Below are 20,002 nucleotides of genomic sequence, written 5' to 3' on the forward strand. Positions count from 1 at the left end.
TTGGAAGTAAGACAGCAGAAGTACTGCTTCACAGTATCAGGATCGGGACGTTTTAGCTAAAGGGGATCGGGGAGGGAGGCTGTCTTTCACGATGGGAGATGTGCGTATATTGAAAAAATATTTATGTCTTGGGTGATGGTTGGGCGAAGTTCTGACATAATGTATAACTTCCCGCTGATCCTCGATGTGTTTCCTGGGAAGTAAATCTGATCTGAATCGAAGTGGGCTCAATCCCACGGACAAATAATATGTTTCGGAACTTGCTCCCGAGTAAACGGGCCTCTCTCGGAGGCTCTGTTGGATTATTGTTATTATTGTGGTTGCTGTTGTTACTGCTGATGTAGTTATCGTTATTACTGTTTTTATTGTTGTTGGGGGGAAGGGTGCCTTCTCTGTCGCGAGAGCGATTTCCTTTCCTCCTACGCGGCTGGCTCCGGTGGCGTCTCTGGAGAGCCCTTCTCGGTCTGGGCGGTTTGGGCAAGGAAGTCGCTCTTGCTTTTCTGTTTTTGAAGTTGAGCAGGGGGTGCTTTCCCGAGCCGGAGCGAATGGCTTACACGCGAGGAAATCGAAGGGAGGCAGTCCAGGGTCCTCAGCACGGCCTTCCATTATGTTTGGCAGGGCAGCCTGCCTCGGAAGTAAGGCCCGTGGTGTAAAATGTGGGGGCCGGCGATTGCCCAGAGCGCTGAACAGACGTTTTGGGGCGGGAAGAAAAGATACAAATATGCAGATGACTAGTCGGGGGGGGGGGCGTGAAGGGATCCGCTTGAAATTCTGCAGAGGGCACCAGACTGGGTCGCGTTTTGCAGTGCGATCCTAAGCACGCGTGGAGTAAGCAGGCCGGAAACCGCAAACCTCCTCGGGAGCCGTTAAATTCGGGAGGTTGAGTTCGCTTTCTCGGATTTCCGTGGGAATCTATGGGCCCAGATGTCCGGGTGAAATGCCTTGAGGTCCATCACTGCAAAAGCCTTGGAAGAAGGGCCGAGTCACTTCCTAGCTGGAACACGTTCAGGAGTGGGAACCCCTCCTCCAACAGACACACACGCAGATGCTTGAAAATTACAGCTTTTGTTTCCCTGGAATGAATACGGTTCTTGCGGTTGCGAATGCGGCTTTTTTCGGAGGGGGGGGACAGAAGAAACGCCTCCACGGAAAAGGGGGCGCAGTTGTGTGTGTGAGGAAAGCTTTTGCGTCAAGAGAAGCCCGGATTTCGAGCTTAGGAAGGGCCCGGGGCAGGCGGCTCTTCAGGGGCCCCGTTCTGTAGTGTGGGTCGGTTCTCTGTTGTAGGTGCGATTTCTTTCCCTCACGTGCTGTTGGCTCCCCATAGCACATTTCTAGCATATGCAAAAGGAATGGCCTTACTTTCCCTTCCCAAGAGCTGTCCGATTTTTTTTGCCCAAGCACCAGTCCCAGGGCCGCCATGCCAGAGAGAAATTACGATCACAACCGCATCCCTTTGAGGCCTGTGAAGCCGTCATTTTATTTCCCCCCTTTCCTTAGTACCTGCTTCCTTTCTCCATCCTCTACGAATCGTTTTTTATGTTCCCTCTGAAAGTCTAAGGCGGAGAGCCGCTCTTATCGAAGCGTTTCATTCAGCCTGCGTGTAACTGGAAGCCACAGAGTGCCCTTAGAACCAATCCGGCGTGTTCACACGTGCACCTTTGTCATTTGGTTGGGGGCAGCACGTGTGAATGAGCCCTCATAGATCAGCCCCCGGGGGAAACCTTGGAATGACGGTCAGACTTGCAATCTGTAAGCCGCTGCGGCTGGACATAACGACGACGTGTACCTGCTCGTCTAGACAGATGCAAAAGCCACCGACTTATGAACCAGCCCCTTCGTGCTCGGGATGGGGTCTTTCTCATCTGAAAAGTCTCGTTTCCTTGACATTTCCCTCCGTTTTACCTGCAGTGTACATTTGTTTGGAAGTCCATGGAGGCTAACTAAGGGTGCTCTCCGCATTTGTCTGGGAGGAAACACCGCTGAACATAGCAGAGGGAGGCGCGCACCTCTGCAGCAGAAGCGCGAGCACTCGGAGTAACCCCCGCTAAACTTAATAGGGCTTACTTCTGAGTAAGCGCGGGCTGTTTATCCTCTCCTCCTTCCTCTGTCTCAAGCCAGCCTCCCTCTGATGTCTCTCGCCTCTCTCCCATCGATTTATCTCGAAGCGAAGCAAACAGATGGTGCCACATACATATATTTTTTCCAGCTTTCCTCTTCCCTTTTAGCTCTTCTCTGACAGAGGCTAGCGACTGCCTGCACAAACACAATATGTTGCAGGCCCGCCTCTCGCTCTCGTTATGTTTGCGATCTGGGCTTGCTTGACATTTCAGAGGTAATTTAGTTAAGAGGAAATGAGTTGTTCCCAGTAGAGAGAGCAAACGAGTGGAGTGGAGGTAGCCAGCGTGATAAATGGCTGTTTCATTTGGAGATCTCCAGAGCTCGTTTAAGGCTAATTTTCTGTATTAGCCCCCTTTGAGCGATTAATGCAATAGGCAGGGGCCCTGGCCCCTCGTCTCGGAGCTGCCCCATTAGAGGCAGCATTAGGCGATCTCCAAGCCCTGGAAGTTGGGGAGGGGGCTGGGGGAACACAACCGAAGGTGTCTTTTTATGACGAGGATGACTCTGCAGAAGGGGGCGGGCGCAAAGGCTCTAATGTAAAGTGGCAGAGGGTGGTTAATACGATTTGAAGGGGGCCGGTCGATGCGCAATCAATAACGTAATAATGAGAGGGATGCGCTACATTAACAAGCTAAAAATCCAACTAGACATTAAAAAATCATTCGGGAACTCTTATTCTCATTAAGGCAGGCGGGAAGGGGGTGGATGGGGCCGGCCAGGGAGGCAGCCCAGGCGCAGGCCTCGGTGGTGCCGCCCGATCTGGCAAGGGGCGACTCCGAATTCAGGCTGCCGTTGCATGGGGGGGGGGAAGCAAAAATCCTACCCAGGCAAACTACGAATTATATTGAAGATTGCAGGGCAGATCCTAGGCCCGAAAACTGGTTTGGTGGGGCTCTGGCAGCCCAATCCGGATTGTGGCCTTACACCTGGAGTAACGAATGGTGATACATCTAGAGTTATGAAGCGCCGCGCCGATTCAAAGCTTCAACCGCCCTTCCCCCGAAAAAAAGTACCAACCTCGAATTCACGCTAAGAGTGGGGTGCAAAAAAGGCCAGCTGACCCCGAAAGAAATCCTGGGGGCTTTTCTCTTCTCGGCTGAGCCCATCTCGCCTTTCTACGGAGTAACGAATGTGAGTTAAAACGGGGGACTGATAGTCAACCCCGGTCAACATGGGTGACGCTTGAAGCACTTGACCCGGGGCCAGGCAGGCCAGGCCACACCTTCTGCCTCCACATCCGAGAAGGGTCCTCCAGAAATCTGGCGCTGCACCCTTTGCCCCTAGAAATGGTAACTACGCGGGGTTATTCCGAAGTGTGCCTGGAGAGTCTGGGGATCTCCCTCTCCCCAGAATATTATCTGCATTATACCTCAGGGGGGAAGGTTTTCAAAAGCTTTATTGCGTTGGTTTTGGACTGGGTCATGAACCCAGGGCGGGTCTGGAAAAAGGACCTCTCTCTGCGCGTTTCTGGGCGCAGTTCGTGGGAATGCAAATCCCACGATCGTGGGTTTGTAGGAGCCACGCTGCCAAAAAGCGCTGCCAAAACTGCCCCCCCCCCACACACACACTGTTGTTGTAGAAGATGCTTGTGCCCCTGGATCTGGAGGCTCCAGAACTGGGCGCTTGCGGCGGGCGTTCACTGTAAGGCTGTACCCTCCTAGTCCTTCCTCCTTTGGATTTCTTTACCATCACCTCCCGAGAATCTCTCAGATCCGTGCCGTGCCTTTTTCTTAAAGCCAAAACATAACGGTCGCGGTGATTGTGGCGACTATGCTTTATAATCAATAAAAAGGCTTATGGTCCTTGCACATCCCACAATTTAGCAGAAAACGATCATAACAATTAATGCGGTCCTAGTTCACAATTTTAGAAAAAGTCCCATCCTTGTGGTACTGGAGAATGGCTTCTGTAATAAATTGTAGTAAGACTAGCATCTAGCTGTAAAGCCCGCTTTGGAGATGACGTTCTTCCGAAGTTATTCTTAGTGGATCTTCCTCAGAGCTTATCTCCCTCTTGTTTACAACTGGACATTTCCATAGGAGGCAAGCCAGTCCAATCGTCTTTCCTTAATCAGGAACAGAACCTCCTGCTCTAATACTAGTCGGCAAAACGTTGTCAAGTTCCTGGGAATAGACTAATGGAACCCCACCGCACCCCCCAAAACTTAGCAGCCTCATGTCCATTTTTCCAGAGGAGTTAGCTGTGTTAGTCTGCAGTTGCAAAAATAGTAAAGAGTCCAGTAGCACCAACTTTATTGTAGTATAAGCTTTTCAGAACCACAGCTCTCATCAGCTTTCGATGCATCTGACGAAGAGAGCTGTGCTTCTCGAAAGCTTATGCTACAATAAAGTTGGTTAGTCTTAAAGGTGATACTGGACTCTAGTATTTCTTTTTCTGTGACTTCAGAGCCTGGGCCAGATGGGGACCCGAACAGTAGCCCCCCATTACTCTCTCCACCCTTCTAGAAGTGGGAATTTCACTTTGGCTTCCTACTACTCGTTCTGGGATGCTCTCCCAGCCAAAGGAACCAGGGGTCCCATGGCAGCCCCATCCGAGTGAGTTTCTGCTGGAATGAACGTGGTTAGTCTTCTAGGTGCCACCGGTTTCTTCGGGTGGAAACTGAGGTCCTGAAGAGAAATTCTCTTCATTTCTCTTTCCTTAATTTCTCCCTGAAATCCAACAGTCCCTTTCTCATTCTTTTTTAGGAATTTTGAGTCCGCCTCATAGCCATTCCGTTTTAATTAAAATTAAATTCGAAAAGAAGGAGAAGGGCAGAAGGGAGGGTCCGCAAAATTTCAGAATTGCACTCTGTAGATGCTCGGGGGCGGGCAGTGTCTTCCCAAACCTTCCTTCCTATGCCCGTTGTGTAAGGGCTGAAGTCTCCAAAGGCTAGATTGGTTCCTCTTTTAAAAGGTGGGGGACAGATATGAAGAAAAATCAATGGCTATATCTAGAAAAGTTAATTTTGGAAAAAGAAGTTCCCTTTCCTCTAAGAACACTAAGATGGTCCCATTGACCATCGCGGAGAAGGAAAGACCCTGTAGGACCCAAGAGGAAATATTATCCCCCCCCCCTCCAGAATCAAAGCGCTTTTCACTGCAGTTTTGCAGGGCTGCAAGTGGGTCCAAGAGCCACCGTGAAGCCCTTTCTCCTGGCCGGTTTCGGAGAGACAACCGAATTCAGCCCTACTGCCCGGACAACGGATATATTTCTTTTCAAACCGACTCTTCTTAATGCGTGTGAGAAGTGCAGAAGTGTCTGGGAGAGATTTATCTCTTATCATTTAGCCTCAAAGAACTCGGTGCAAGGGTCGTTAGGGAGCGAGGAATTTGTTTTTCTGGCATTCACTTTTTTAGATGTGGCCATTGGTTCCTCTTACTCACTCCTTTTCTCTTTTAAGAGCAGGCTTTCTCTTCGAAGAGAAATCAAGGCACCCTTTTGTAACTTCGGCCGGTGCAGTTGTTTAATGTTCTACACCCTGGGGTGGTGGTGCTTTAGCAGGAAGATAGGAAACCCGGAGAAGACATTAGCTGCCTCAGAGAATCGACGGGTTGAAATGCTGAGATTTGGCAGAACTTCCTTTCCTGCCCCTTCTCTCTTCAAGTTTCTCTTTGTTCAAAAAGGAATGGATTCGAAATGGACTCCAAATTCATGAAAAGAGGAACTAAGAGGATTTCTCTTAACAACCCCACTCCATCCCTTGGAATTGGAGGGTAGCCTAAAACCACGAAACTCTCCGTGGCCAACACGTGTCAAGAAGTGGGCAGAAAAGTTTCTGGGCCTCTCAGCCAGGGACCGAATCCAACCTGGAGGGTACTCCGACAAGGTGAAAGAAGCCACAAAGACCATTAGAGAATCGAGAGGAAGGTATCTGAAAATCTCTAATGGTTTTGCCAATCAGCCACCCAATTTACCCCCAATTTAAATCCAGAGGAGTTCGCTGTGTTAGTCTGTAGTTGCAAAATAGCAAAGAGTCCAGTAGCACCTTTAAGACTAACCAACTTTATTGTAGCATAAGCTTTCCAGAGCCACAGCTCTCTTGGTCAGATGCATCTGACAAGGGAGCTGTGGTTCCCGAAAGCTTATGCTACAATAAAATTGGTTAATCTTAAAGGTGCTACTGGTCTCTTTACCATTTAAATCTAGTGTCATTGAAGGAGGCCAGCCTTACCTGGAATTTAACTTGCAATGAAAATCTGCGTGGGACCTCCAATAAATCGACTTAAACCGAACTAAATGGCCAGTTTAGCCAGACGGTATACTGTATAGGTTCATTTTAGATGGTCTTATCGAGAAGTGCTTCTGGTATCGAAGCCTTGATAAATTCTTTCCAGCTGGCCTGGGCGGTACTTTCCAATCCTGGTGCTGTGCCATGTTATCAACCAGAGAAATCTCCCTCTTGCTTCTCTTCTGTTTAAATGCTATTTGTTAAACGCTCCCTTATGGGGTTTTCCACCCCATTGAAATGAGTGGCAGATAAGAAAAACGAGAGTAATACAATTTCGAAAAGTTTGCGCTCAGAAATGCTGTTGAAACTCTGGAGGCAAGAGATCCCTTCGAAGGAAACCATGTGCCGGTCCGGTTGTCACTTTATCTTGGACCAACCGTGGTTCCTCGGAAGACAGGGGAGTTTACTCCTGAGTAACCATGCATATGGAGGAGCCGACAAGCCTGCCTAAGACTCACTTGTGCGTGTGTGCGGGGGAGACCTTCCAAAAAACTGCGCCCCGATTATTACAATATCTTTCGATCCTATGCTTGGGAAGGAAATGAGGCCCGCTCCGCTTGTTCATGTCACCCCACCGGCTTTAACGGGATTCTACCAGAGCTGGGGATCTCGCTGCAGAATCTATACTCTTGCAGGTACTAGGAAGCCTATGGAAGTGCTCCAGGAGTACAAGCCTCACACCCACCCACACTCGGGAGTCTTATCCTTGGTATATAAAAAAATCTGCCACCCGAGGCTGTATCTTACACTCGAATACGGAACATTTTTAAAAGCCCGATCGGGGAAATAAAGCTGAGATAAGCGTGCCTTAAAGCCACCCAAGTCTTCTCCAACCTACTTGCCGGTTGAGTTCTTATGGGTAGGTGGGCACCGGTCAGAAATATCTCTGTTTTCTGGCATTTATGGTGGCTCCTTCCCCCCCCGCCCCCATCGGGAGAACAGATTTTCTTTCTCCTCTTCTCTCCCTCCCAGCCTTACTTAACCAGCTACCGCGCTGCTCTTCTCTGGCACCCGTGGCTACTACGGAGTCCCGGCCTTCTTGGCTTTTTTTAATGGATCGGCTCCAGAGAAAAGGGAGGTGTGACCCAGATCCCACACACGAATTAAACACCCACCTCGGAGAAAGGACCCCCCTCCCGGAGACAGAGCAGGCAGGGAAAGGCCTTTTGAGGCCAAGAAGCTGCGGCTAAGGAGCGCCTGGCTTCCCTTTTCCAAGCACGAATTGGCACCAAGGACGCGGGTGCCTTGGCGATGCCAACGGAGCTCTCCTCTCCCCCTTGGTTGGGGCGAAAAAAAGTCTCCTAAATGGTCCCAGCAGGGTTGCCGGCTCCAGGTTGGGAAATCCCTGGAGATTTGGTGGTGGTGGGGAGGTGTAAAATGCCATAGGGCCCAGCCTATGAAGCAGCCATTTCCTTCAGTGGAACCGATCTCTATGACCTTGAGATCAGTTAAAATTCCAGGAGATTTGGGGGGTGGAGCCTGGAAAGGGCAGGGTTTGGGGGGGGGGCTCAGAAGAGTATAATCCCATACAGCCCGGCCTTCCTAAGCAGCCATTTCCTTCAAGGGAGCCGATCTCTATGGCCTGGAGATCACTTGTAATTCCGGGAGATCTCCAGCCACCACCTGGAGGCTGGCAGCCTCTGGCCCAGTCAGGCAGCCTGCTCCCTCCCTGGGAAACGTGGACAGGATTAGGGCCACCTTAATCTTCCCCGTCACCCAAGAGAAAGTGGAGGCGACGCCCTTGGAGTGTACCATTTTGAACGACAGGTTTTGGGGGAATATGTTTTGGAATGCCCTCTAGGTGGCGCTGGAAAGCTCCTCGAAGCAAGCAAGTTTGGGAGCTGCTGATTAAATTAAACCGACTCGAGAAAGGTGAGGCGAAGGGCGAAAGAAATATCTCTTCGCAATTCAAAAGAGCCTAGACTTCTACTCTTGCAGATGGCCCTACACATGATCGTAAGGACGATATGGCGGTATGTTTGGGGACAATTTCAACGGGCTCAGACTGTTTAGGACTAACCAACTTTATAGTGGCATAAACTGCTTTCGAGAACCACAACTCTCTTGGTCAGATGCGTCTGACTGAAGAGAGCTGTGGCTCTCAAAAGCTTATGCTACAATAAAGTTGGTTAGTCTTAAAGGTGCTACCGGACTCTGTTACTTTGCAACTACACTAACATGGCTAACTTCTCCAGATCTATGACCTGTTTAGGACTGCACTGCCAGTTCTCAGGTTCCTGGGGCTAAGTCCTAGTAATCGGAACCAGTTGGGTCCGTTTGAGCTAAGATAGGAAACACCTTTATCCCCACCCAACGGAAAGAAAATGCCTCTTGAGTATAATCGTTTTGGGGAAAGCAAGATTAAAGTTAAAAAATAACACCAGGAGGGACGCAGTGTACCCGTTTGCAGATGTATAGCAGATTACCTATAACCACGCATGCACACACCCTGCGATGCCTGCTCTCAATGTATATATTCCAAGCCGCTGATGTCTCCGAATTGCATCACCTCTGGCTACAGCTTTAATAGCAAAGTAATTATTCAGATCTAGATAAGGCGAAACCCGCCACTCCTTCCACGGGAGGCTCGCCTGGCGTGCCTTTTTTGAAGGGGGAATTAGGCAATTTACAAAAGATGGAGCCGAGATTAGCGCGCATCTCCGGAGCTATGAAATTACGATGGCTGTGGCTGTCGAGGCTTGTCGCCCTGTTGCAAAAGGCATCCCAAGGAGGGTTTTTTGTTTTTTTTTTTGCGTTGTCATCCACGTGGACCATCCGAGTCAGGTGATATCTATTTACCCCTGCGAGTCTGATCTGGCCCAGACCCAAATGCATCTCCCTGCGAGCAGGTTCCCTTAATTTCAATGCTGTTTGGTTTCCAGCACAATTCTAGGCAGGGGCTACCATAAACCCATTGGATATGAATTGGCCGAGTTTTGCATAGGGTGGCATTGTGAGTATTCAGCAGGCTTTGAGTCCAGAGGCACCTTAGAGACCAACAAGATTTTCAGGGTATGAGCTTTCCAGAGCCAAAACTCCCCTCTGCAGAGAACTGGACATCCCTGAGCCCTTATGTATGCGTGCTATGTGCCGTCAAGTCACTTCTGAAAGACAACCCAAACGTCCTGTCATTAACAGACTTGCTCAGATCCTGCGAACTGGAGGACGGGGCTTCTTTTACTGAGCCAAGCCATCCCGGTGTAGGTCTCCTCCTTTTCCTACTGCCTTCCATTTTCCCAGGCATTATTATCTTTTCCAGCAAATCTTGTCTTCTCATGATGTGACCAAAGTTCTGTAGCCTCAGCTTTGTCATTTTAGCTTCTCTGGAGAATTCAGACTTGATCTGATCTAGGACCCACTTATTTTGTCTTTTTGGCCATCCGTGGTATCCGCAGAACTCTCCTCCAGCACCACATTTCAGATGAATCAATTTTCTTTCTGTCCGCTTTCTTCACTGTCCATCTTTCACATCCATCCATAGTAATGGGGAATACCCTAGTTTGGATTATCTTGATCTTGGTTCCCAGAGAGACATCTTTATCTTTAAGGATCTTATGCAGCTCCCTTGCAGCTGCTCTTCCAAGTCTCAGTCTTCTTCTGATTTCTTCACTGCAGTCTCCCTTTTGGTTGATGAATAGAAAGTCTTGACCAATTTCAATTTCCTTATTCCTCATAAGAGTCCTGACCTGGATAGCTCAAGTGAGCCTGATCTCATCAGATCTCAGAAGCTAAACAGGATCGACCTTGGGAGACCGCCAACAAAGACCAGGGCTGAGGAGGCAGACAATGGCAAACCACCTTTGGTAGTCTCTTGCCATGAACACCCAGCTAGGGGTTGCCATAAGTCAGCTATGACTTGAGGGCACCAGGCACACACATTCCTCATAAGAGTTCTTTATATCTTCCTTGTATCTGAGGAAGTGACTCTTGAAAGCCTATACTGTGAATATCTTGCTGGTCTCTTAGATGCCACTGGGCTGAAATTCTGCAGACCAACCTGGAATTGTGAGAATGGTAGTTCTTGAGGAAAGAGTGCCATCATGGTAAAAGAGAAGGTTTTTTGTTGGTGGTGAGAATTTATAAAGGAAATAAAGTAGCAGAGTTTGATATTAGCGCATTAGGAATAAGTAGACAGACATCTGTGGTTTTAGCTCTATAAAAATACTTTACTACATAACAGGGAAAAAAGGGTGCATTTGGCAAGAAAATAAAGAGTAGCTAACTAACTGCATCTTGGTGTCTAGAGAGAAAAGCTTTGACTAAGACACAGACTGGCTTAGAACTGAACAAAAAGCAATAAAACCTTAGTATAAATAAAACCTTTTAAAATCATCATCATCATCATGATGTCATTTCCAGTCCACCTTTCTCACTCAGACTCAAGGTGGATTACACAGTGTGCGATTAGTACACTCAATACATTTATTCTGCTAGAAGTTAGACTAGCTACAGCGCATATTTCTACCTATATGAATGAAGTTGTGGGACATTTTAAAAAAGCAGCACTGTTGTCTGATGTAATACCATGCAGTTGGAAGCTTACAGATTCATGTAACTGTTTCGGGGAATGTCTAGGATATACAGCATTTGGGTTTGTAAAGCACTTGGATCCCACATGCATGCCCTGCAGGTAGTAATAGAATGTGGCTTTGCTATCCAGCATTGGATTACTACCTGCAGGGCATGCATGTGGGATCCCGATTTCTCTCCCCCTTGCTACCAGGGAGTAACAAATCCTAGAACTTGAAGATCTGTTTGTCTGTTAAAGGTTTAAAAAAACACAGGCTGCTATGATCTCAAGGAAACAGTAATAGTTGCAGCAACTGTCAGCTCTTATTAACTCTTGCATAAAATAACCTTAAGTATGGTTTGTTATCAATTACTGGCAGCAAATGAAACAACAGGGGGAAAACGCAGCCAGGCTTGGTATATATTAAGGGGGTTGGTTGATTGATCAGAGCACCTGCTGTAATCATAAGTTACATGTACACGAAGGAGCTATTTAAGTTCATCTGTAAACACCATGTTGCAAGGAAATTGCTTCCATTCCCACCCCCCTCCCCGGCCGAAGGAGAACAAGTAAATTTATTTGAACTCCCTTAAATCAACCTCCTTATTTTGCCTGAGAAGATCTTTAAAGGTTCTTGAATTTCATTCAGTTTTATAATCCAAGATATGCTGAAGTCAGTACAAGCCAACGGTGCTTTGTTTTTAGGCTTTGATTAGCAAAGAACTCTTGCATTAGTTCTTGGTTAGGTTTTTCAAGTCATTAAAAAAACCCCTCCTCTTTTACTGTATATCAAACCAACAAAAGCAAAGTTACCCAGCTGTTAAACTTACAAAGGTGGAATAGCATGGAAACGAATACTATAATACTATAGTATATAAATACTATAGTTATCCATATGCACATGGCTCTACTTTATAAGTACACAGAATTACCTAAGCAAAAGAGACATTCCTTGTTCAGAAAGCTCACATTCTAAATATATTACCACTAACTCCAGGTATATTCCCTTACCTTCCTCCCCTTGGAAATTTTTCCTGTGTGATAGCTTTATAAATAAATGTAATAAACATCTTGAAAGCCCCGTCCTCTCTCTTAGCTAGGCTTATAGATGTCATCCATAAATAACTTAATCTGAAATAATTTAGTTGTATGCAGTTTGTTTCCATTCACTTCAAGGAGTCCATGTACAGAAGGTGCCATAAAATCACAGCCAACTTACAGTGTCCTCATCAGGGTTTCAGCCATTATGTAGTAATCTCAGACTTCCTTGGTGGTCTCCCATCCAAGTACCAAACATGCTGAGCTTCTGAGATTTGAAGAGAGAGGGCAATCCTGGTCCATCCAGGTTAGGGCTTGATTTCACACCAAATCCACTTGCTTACTGGTTTACTGAATTGTGCTGTGGGACTCAAGAATTCCCCAAGCTTTCTCTCCTGATCTGCTTGGCAACTACACTCAGAACCAAGTCCCACCTTCATATACATCATGTATTGTGGGGATAATAGTAACAATGACCTTGTTCACAGCTCTGAGTGAGGCACTAATTTGTCTAGAAGAGAGGTATAAAAGCACAGTTGACGTCGTCATCATCATCATCATCATCATCATCATCATCATCATCATCATCATCATCAAGTGCGTGTTATGTGACGTCAAGTCACCTCTGACCTGTGGCAACTCTATGGAGGAAAGATCTCCTATCATTAACAGACTTGCTCAGAGCCTGCGAACTGGAGGACGTGGCTTCTTTTATGGAGTCAAGCCATCTCATCTTAGGTCTCCCTCTTTTCCTACTGCCTACCACTTTTCCAAGCATTATTGACTTTTCCAGTGAGTCTTGTCTTCTCATGATGTGACCAAAGTACAATAGCCTCAGTTTTGTCATTTTAGCTTCCAGAGAGAATTCAGGCTTGATTTGATCTAGTACCCGCTTATTTGTCTTTTTGGCCATCCATGGTATCTGCAAAACTCTCCTCCAGCACCACATTTCAAATGAGTCAATTTTCTTTCTGTCTGCTTTCTTCACCATCCAATGTTCACATCCATGCATAGTAGTGGGGAATACCATAGTTTGGATTATCTTGATCTTGGTTCCCAAAGAGACATCTTTATCTTTAAGGACCTTTTCTAGCTCCCTCACAGCTGCTCTTCTGAGTTTCAATCTTCTTCTGATTTCTTCATTATTATTATTATCTATGCATAACTGTAAATCTATTTGGAAACAAGCAATTGGGTGCTTCATTAGGGATCCAGGACAACCTATCATGGGTTTTGTAGTGGCAAAAGCCTTGGTGTAATCAGGGCTTAATGCTCGAAATAGGAAGCATAAGAACAAGCGCAAACAAGCCACTGGGTCCAGAAAAAAGGATACATTTCTTGGCTTGACAGCTGTATAGAAAATTGGTTGACCAAATACAACTAGGGGACAGGTTTCCCATGCAACAATCTGAGTACCAGAAGATGCAAGGTTGTAAGGAACAAGGCAAGGATCAGAACTCCAGAGAAGCCCCTTTCCTGCTGCTATTCTCAGCATGTACTCAATGGGAGACAGAAGGCATAACTCATTTCTACCCACGCACACTTGCAGCAGGTCCTTCCAAAAGGCAGCTGAAAAAATGATGGCTCTGTAGGGACTGAGGACCCTGCAGATGGGGCTCCAAACCAGGCCCTACCTTATCTTCTTGACTTATGGGCTGATGGCAATGTAGTAAGGGTACTGGAGCCATATTTCTCCAATAGAAGATGAGCAAGAAAAGAGAGTAGGGGCACCATAATGGGCATGCACAGATTTTTAAAAATGGAGAGTAGCAGCTATCATCTACTATTCTCAAGGTGACCAATGGAAGATGGCCCATTTCACAGAGTCTCCCAGGAGGAAAAAAAATCTTGATGGTATCTAGGGAGTCTTTCTTTTTCTGCCAAGATTCTTGTGACTTTGACAATTGCATCGCTGGTGAACTTAACCAAATGAAATTTTTGCCTAGCCTAGATGGGACAAATTTTACTTACTGTTTTTTAAAATCCGGCTGTCTTACGTTAAAGCTGGGGTCTGATCTTTTTTGCCCACGGGCACCTTTGGAATTCTAACACAGGCTGGTGGTGTGACCACAAAATAGACACCATAGAAGGCAGAGCTAACCACAAGTTGGCTGTTGCAGGAGGAGAAGCCACACGCAAAGGAAGCCCAAGAGCACGGTACAAGAGGAGTAATTTTTAAATATACACTAGGAAAGAGGGAGGAGAGTAAACCAACACTGTGGAGGCAGCTACCACTGAAACAATGTTATTTTCATCTCCATCTCCAATCCAGTGGCCAGTCAGATGCACTGCTGGGCCAGGAGCCCACCCACTTTCTAAAAACATTCAGTGGGCACCATAAACATGTCAGTGGACACCTGTGTTAAAGGAATTCTGCCAGAAATCTCATTTATATCAGCAGAATCAAGGTTTTCCAACCCAATAGGACAGGAGAGGGAAATTTTCTCTTTGCGTTACAACCCTTCATTTGCTGTGGAACTCCTACCTTTTTGGATACCTTTGAAAGGTGCATCCGTTCATTATAATAGCAATGTGCTAACCCACAGGACCACATCATGTGTGGTCTTCATACAAAGTGGTTTGTTTAGCTCATTATTAAGTTAAATTTGGCAGCATTGTTATTGTCCCCCTAAAGTTTTCTCCCATACTGTTACACAGAGTGTGAGAAATTAGGAACACAAGGGAAATCATTTTCCTGGGATGCTAATACTAGAATGGGAAAAATCCCATATGTTTGACCTACTCTGCATGGCTTTCCTTTGGAGTTTCCTCAATGGCAGTTGGAAATGGGTAGCCATGTTGATCTACAGTAGAAGAGCAATATTTGAATCCAATAACACCTTGCAGACCAACAAGGTTTCTAGGGAATACATTTTCGAGATTCAGAACTCCCTTTGTCACATATGTCTTGTATCTGATGAAGGGATGAAGCTTATGTCCTGGGAATCCTCAAGGACATGGAAGGCATGGATAATAAAAGTTCTTCCTAAACAAGAATCAGTTCTGTACACTGTGAGGGACCCCACACACATAGGAAGAAAAAAAAGTGTGGGTGGGGGGAAAATCCCCACAAACTCAACCCAAACAAGCAGGGGAACAAAATAGAGGTTGTTAATCAACCCCTCTGTTTTGGACCCCACACACATGCCATATTCAACATTATCCTTAGCAGTATGACTTCCTGTGGTACACGTTAATATCCAGTATCTGCTGCGATCAGGTGAGACGTGACATCTCCTAGGAACACTGGCCATGGCCAGGAGATGTGGGATTTCCATAGGCCACATTTCCTAGCTCTTCAGATTATATCACACTGGTTCCATTCCTACAATGATATCTGGTTAGAGCATCGGACTAGGATCTGGGAGACCCAGGTTTGTATCCTCACCCTCCCACCGAAGCTCACTGAACGACGTTGGGTCTATCATTTTCCCTAGGCCTGATCTACTTCATTGGGTAGACTTTGCTTCCCCATTGAGGAGAAAAGCGGGGGTTCAGAGATCTAAATAAGTAAATGGGACATTCCTGCTACTATAAAATCAATATTAAAAGAGGTACACCTCTGTGTTAAGGAGTCATCTTTGACATGGAACTTCTAATGTGGTAGTCACAAAAAAGGGGAATGCTACACATGCTAACTTCCATATCCCTGAGAGTCTCTCTACATGAGATGCCTTGGTACATGTTGGTCAAGTATAGGGAGACACAATGGCTGATTCCGCACACGTTGGATAATGCACTTTCAATGCACTTTATCAATCATTTGAGGTGGATTTTTTGTTCCGCACAGGAAAAGATCCATTCCAAATGATCTATAAAGAGGATTGGAAGTGCATTATCCAACGTGTGTGGAATCACTCAATGTTAGCCAGGAAGTGTAATTTTAAAAGACAGAGCTGGTGGAGACCATTCCTCAGAGGGTTTGATAATTTCATCTTCACCTCCCTGAAGGCTCTGTCAGTTTCACCTCTCCAGTCTAAAACTGTGTGGGATTGCAACCAGAGGGCAGCGAGGAATGGAAATAGGCTGGGGCTGCCTTCTAGAGCCGGACTTGGACCTGGAGAGGTTATAATGGGCAGGAGTTTCCCTTCTGGCATTTCACAGTCCATTCACGCAGCTTCAGTGTCCAGCAAAGCCTTTGCCCTGCCACCAGCTCTATCTTTTTAAATTACCCTTCCCGGTTACCATTTCATCTCCCAACATGTGCTCTTCATGTGTCAGATGTCTTGTGTGGAGAGACTCTGAGGTAACACTGGGAAATGATTTGGTCTTCCTATTTCATATACTGCCCATGCAGTCTCCCAAGAAGACCGAGGTTGCAGAGGCAGGCAATGGCAAACCACCTCTGTTAGTTTCTTGCCTTTAAACCTCAATAGGGCCTGCTGTAAGTCAGTTATGACTTGGTGGAACCTTACACTGCCGCCAATTCCAGATTTAGCCTTGTGGAAATGTCAGCCAGGATACCAAGATAATCTAAGAACCAACCTTTTGATATGTTCCCCAGAAAACCATCTGGAAAGAGGGTGCAATTTGGAGCCGTCAGAGGAATTTCCTTTCGAGCCAACCTGGGAGGAATCAGGATCTACATGTCTTTAGCCTTGTTATTCCTAAATTAGTGGGGGTGGGAGAATAGAAGTGATCTTTTACCAGTGGGCTTCAAGGGAGGAGTTTTTTTATTTCCAGAATCATAGTGCAATTACATTCAAAACTCTACATGTAGACATTGTAGATTTGTTGTGGTGGCTAATGGCAACTCCACAGCAAAACCTTTTATTATTAACAAAAACCTTCAGAGTTGCACTTATGGGAAGTAGTAAAGAACATAGTACCACCTTTAAGACTAACCAACTTTATTGTAGCATAAGCTTTTGAGAACTGACGAAGAGAGCTGTGGTTTCTCGAAAACTTATGCTACAATAAAGTTGATTAGTCTTACTGGATTCTTTACTGTTTTGCAACTACAGACTAACACGGCTAACTCCTCTGGATCTATGACTCATGGGAAGTATTTCACTCAAAATGGCTTGCTCCCTCTTTTTATTATTTCACTAGAAAATTGTGTTATAACGCTAATCTTGTATTATGAACACACAGCCATGGCCACAGTGGTCTAAGCAGGCAAATTATAATATTCATTTGTGAGTGCCAATGTAGCAATCTGCAACGGTTCAGGCACAATTCTGAAAACAGATAGGCCTCTGCAGAAGTAGAGTATCATTTCCTCTCTGCACCATTTTTCTGTCTTCCCAGTTCCAGTTCCTCCAAAATCTGTGACTTCCCTGATGATGAACAAAGATGGCTTCCTGGGAGGCATGTCGGTAAATACGGGAGAAGTGTTTTGCTCGGTACCAGGACGGCTGTCCTTGCTCAGTTCGACTTCCAAGTACAAAGTGACTGTGGGAGAAGTTCAAAGGCGCCTCTCTCCTCCGGAATGTTTGAATGCCTCGCTCCTCGGAGGTGTACTTAGAAGGTAAGGCCCTAGAACAAACATGCGTATGTATGTTTTATGGGTGGCATTTATTGGCAGTTTCAATAAATGTGCTGATAATGTTTTAAGTAAGTGTTTTATGACATTAATATGTATAAGATAACACATGGGAAATATGCAATGGATAATAATGTGTAGATATTCCTAATTTAGCATGCTAACCAGTATACTGTAAGTCAGTGGTTGCTAGCCTTTTTGGCATGGTGACTCACAAGTCCAAATTTACTTGGTTTGGTGACTCCTTTTTTTTTTTTTTTAAAGGAGCACGAATAAATCAGTAAAATTGGGGGGGGGGGGAACCCACTACCACACATTTTCTGACTGACTTTTGGGTCAAGATTTACCAGGGGCAGCAGATAGGCTCATGTCTCGTGTCAGCTGCAATTTGGGATTTTCATACTCATCTTACCTTACCTTACACATGATATAGAGAAAAAGGAAAGAATGATTTTTTCCTCTCTTCCTGGTAATAGCACATTCTTGGGGTTTCCCACTGAGATTGGCTGGCCCTTCTCTAGATTTAAAAAGAAAAAAAATAGGACACAGCAGACCATTTCTATCAGGATCCTTGCTGAGGATGTATGCCTGAAGGGTAGATTTTTTCCTCATCCCCTTGGGATGCTTCAATCTGTGTGTGCCTGGATCCTTATTTTTATCTCCCCTGAGAAGGAGGAAGGTGAATCCAGAATTTTACAGCCGAGCTTTTCCTCCCTCACTGTAATGCCACTGTGACCATTTTGCAGTATGTGTTAGGGTTGTGTCCATTATGCAGAGTTGTGGGAGGTTTGGTGTATCCTGTCTTATCAGGTCTCAGAAGCTAAGCAGGGTCAGTACTTGGATGGGAGACTGCCAAAGAAGACTCTGCAGAGGAAGGCACTGGCAAAATACCTATGATTTTCACTTGCCTTGAAAACCCTTTGATGGGGTAACCAGTAGTCAATTGTGACTTTTTTGGAGTCTCTCTTGGGGTCTCAGTTGTCGCTGTAGGGATGAGGGTGCCCCAAACCGGCCAACCACAAGGGGCCCCTATCATTGTCCCAAGGGGGACAGAAGTACAAACGGGCCATCTGCAACCAGGAGGTCAAACGCAAGCTGTTCACCCACAGTACAGAGGGGTGCCTCAAGCCACTCCAATGGTGTACAGAGCAAACGGAGCCTACCAAATACCCTTTGCGGTGCAGGGACACATTCAGCCACCCCCCCCCAGAGCAGCCCCAACCCAGCAGCCACAGGGTATCAAGGAGAAGGAGCTCCTGGAGTGGGACTGCCGCAAGGATGGTTCAAATTGGAGGCCAAGTTTTTGGGATTTTTTATAGTACAAGGCATGGAATTTTCCCAAGATTTGGGACATTTGTTTCATACGGAACACAGTCAGGTGAGCCATTTAGGATCTCGACTAGGGGGCCCGGCAGCCGAGTGGTATGTAACTTTACATAACATGGGAGCATCCGAGCTGTATGATTTAAATGCTTTCGTGTATGCGCTAAGAGCCCACTTTGAAGACCTGCTAGAGGGGGAAAGGGCTCAAACAAGACTCAGAACCATAAGACAGGGGTCCAGATCTGTAAGAGAATATGCTGCCAAATTCAGGCAATTAGCCCCAAAAGTTCAGGGCTATCATGAAGGAGTTACAATTGAACTTTTCTGAAACGGATTGAATGCTGACCTGCTAGATAAAGCATTAATGCAAGATGACCCACAGACTCTGTTAGGTTGGATCCAATTAGCATGTGAGGTCGAAAACAGAACCCAAGTGGTGAAACTCATAAGAATGCAACAACATGCGGGGCCGAGGAGGCCAACCACCGCAGATAGGGGACGTACCCCACAGGGGCCAAGGCCCCCCTCCCAGGAACTGGGATAGAATTATGATGGAGACAAGGACTATGCTTACAATGTGGGGGTATCGGACATTTTGCAGCACAATGCCCCATAAAGCTGGCGCAGGGGAGAAGGAGCCAAGGCGCACTAAAAACCATGCCCCCCCCTAACCACTGGGTCGGAGATTGCCTCCAAAATGTGGGAGGCCAGAAACTGGCTTGGATGCCGATGAAGGTCCCGGAAATACTGAGGAATCCATACAAAAAGAAGCAGAGGAGGATTTCACCCCACCATCGGAAATGAGACAGACCTGCTGTGAAAAGGTCCTGATGGCAAGTCTCTAAAGAGCCCAAACCATCAGAGGTGAGCGATGTGGCCAAATGCCCCTTGGTACTGGGAAGTTGTTGGCTGTGGGACCATGACCCGTACATCAAATGGTCCACCGGAATGGTGATCTTTAAAGGAGATTATTGTGCAAAACATGCATGGACTAAAGTGTGGGAGCGGGAGGCACCCTCCCCGTTAGAAACCGTGTTATTGACTGCTGAGGAGGAAAAAGCCATTCCCCATGAATATCAAGATTTAAAACAAGTGTTTGATGAAAAAGAAGCTGATGAGCTTCCCCCTCATAGAGGCATGGACTGTGCTATTGAACTCATTCCAGGGGAAAATTTGCCTAAAGGAAAATTGTACTCTATGAGCCCAGCAGAAAGAAAAGAGCTGAGAGAGAGTTCATTAATAAAAACCTGGAGCGGGGATTTATCCGCCCTGCAAGCTCCGCCCATGTGGCACCTATGTT

At 46.4% G+C, this 20,002-nt stretch overlaps 1 protein-coding gene across 3 annotated transcripts in view; it reads left to right on the forward strand.

Moving 5' to 3' along the window:
* Positions 1-20,002, forward strand: part of TFAP2B (transcription factor AP-2 beta) — an 86,508-nt gene that overhangs the window by 13,709 nt on the left and 52,797 nt on the right. For all 3 annotated transcript variants that reach the window (XM_054995159.1, XM_054995151.1, XM_054995167.1), the window contains exon 4: positions 17,145-17,364. In XM_054995159.1, coding sequence (XP_054851134.1) covers positions 17,145-17,364 — 220 coding nt within the window. The remainder of the gene's footprint in view (positions 1-17,144; positions 17,365-20,002) is intronic.

Source organism: Eublepharis macularius, chromosome 1, assembly GCF_028583425.1.
Source record: "Eublepharis macularius isolate TG4126 chromosome 1, MPM_Emac_v1.0, whole genome shotgun sequence".
Taxonomy (NCBI): domain Eukaryota; kingdom Metazoa; phylum Chordata; class Lepidosauria; order Squamata; family Eublepharidae; genus Eublepharis; species Eublepharis macularius.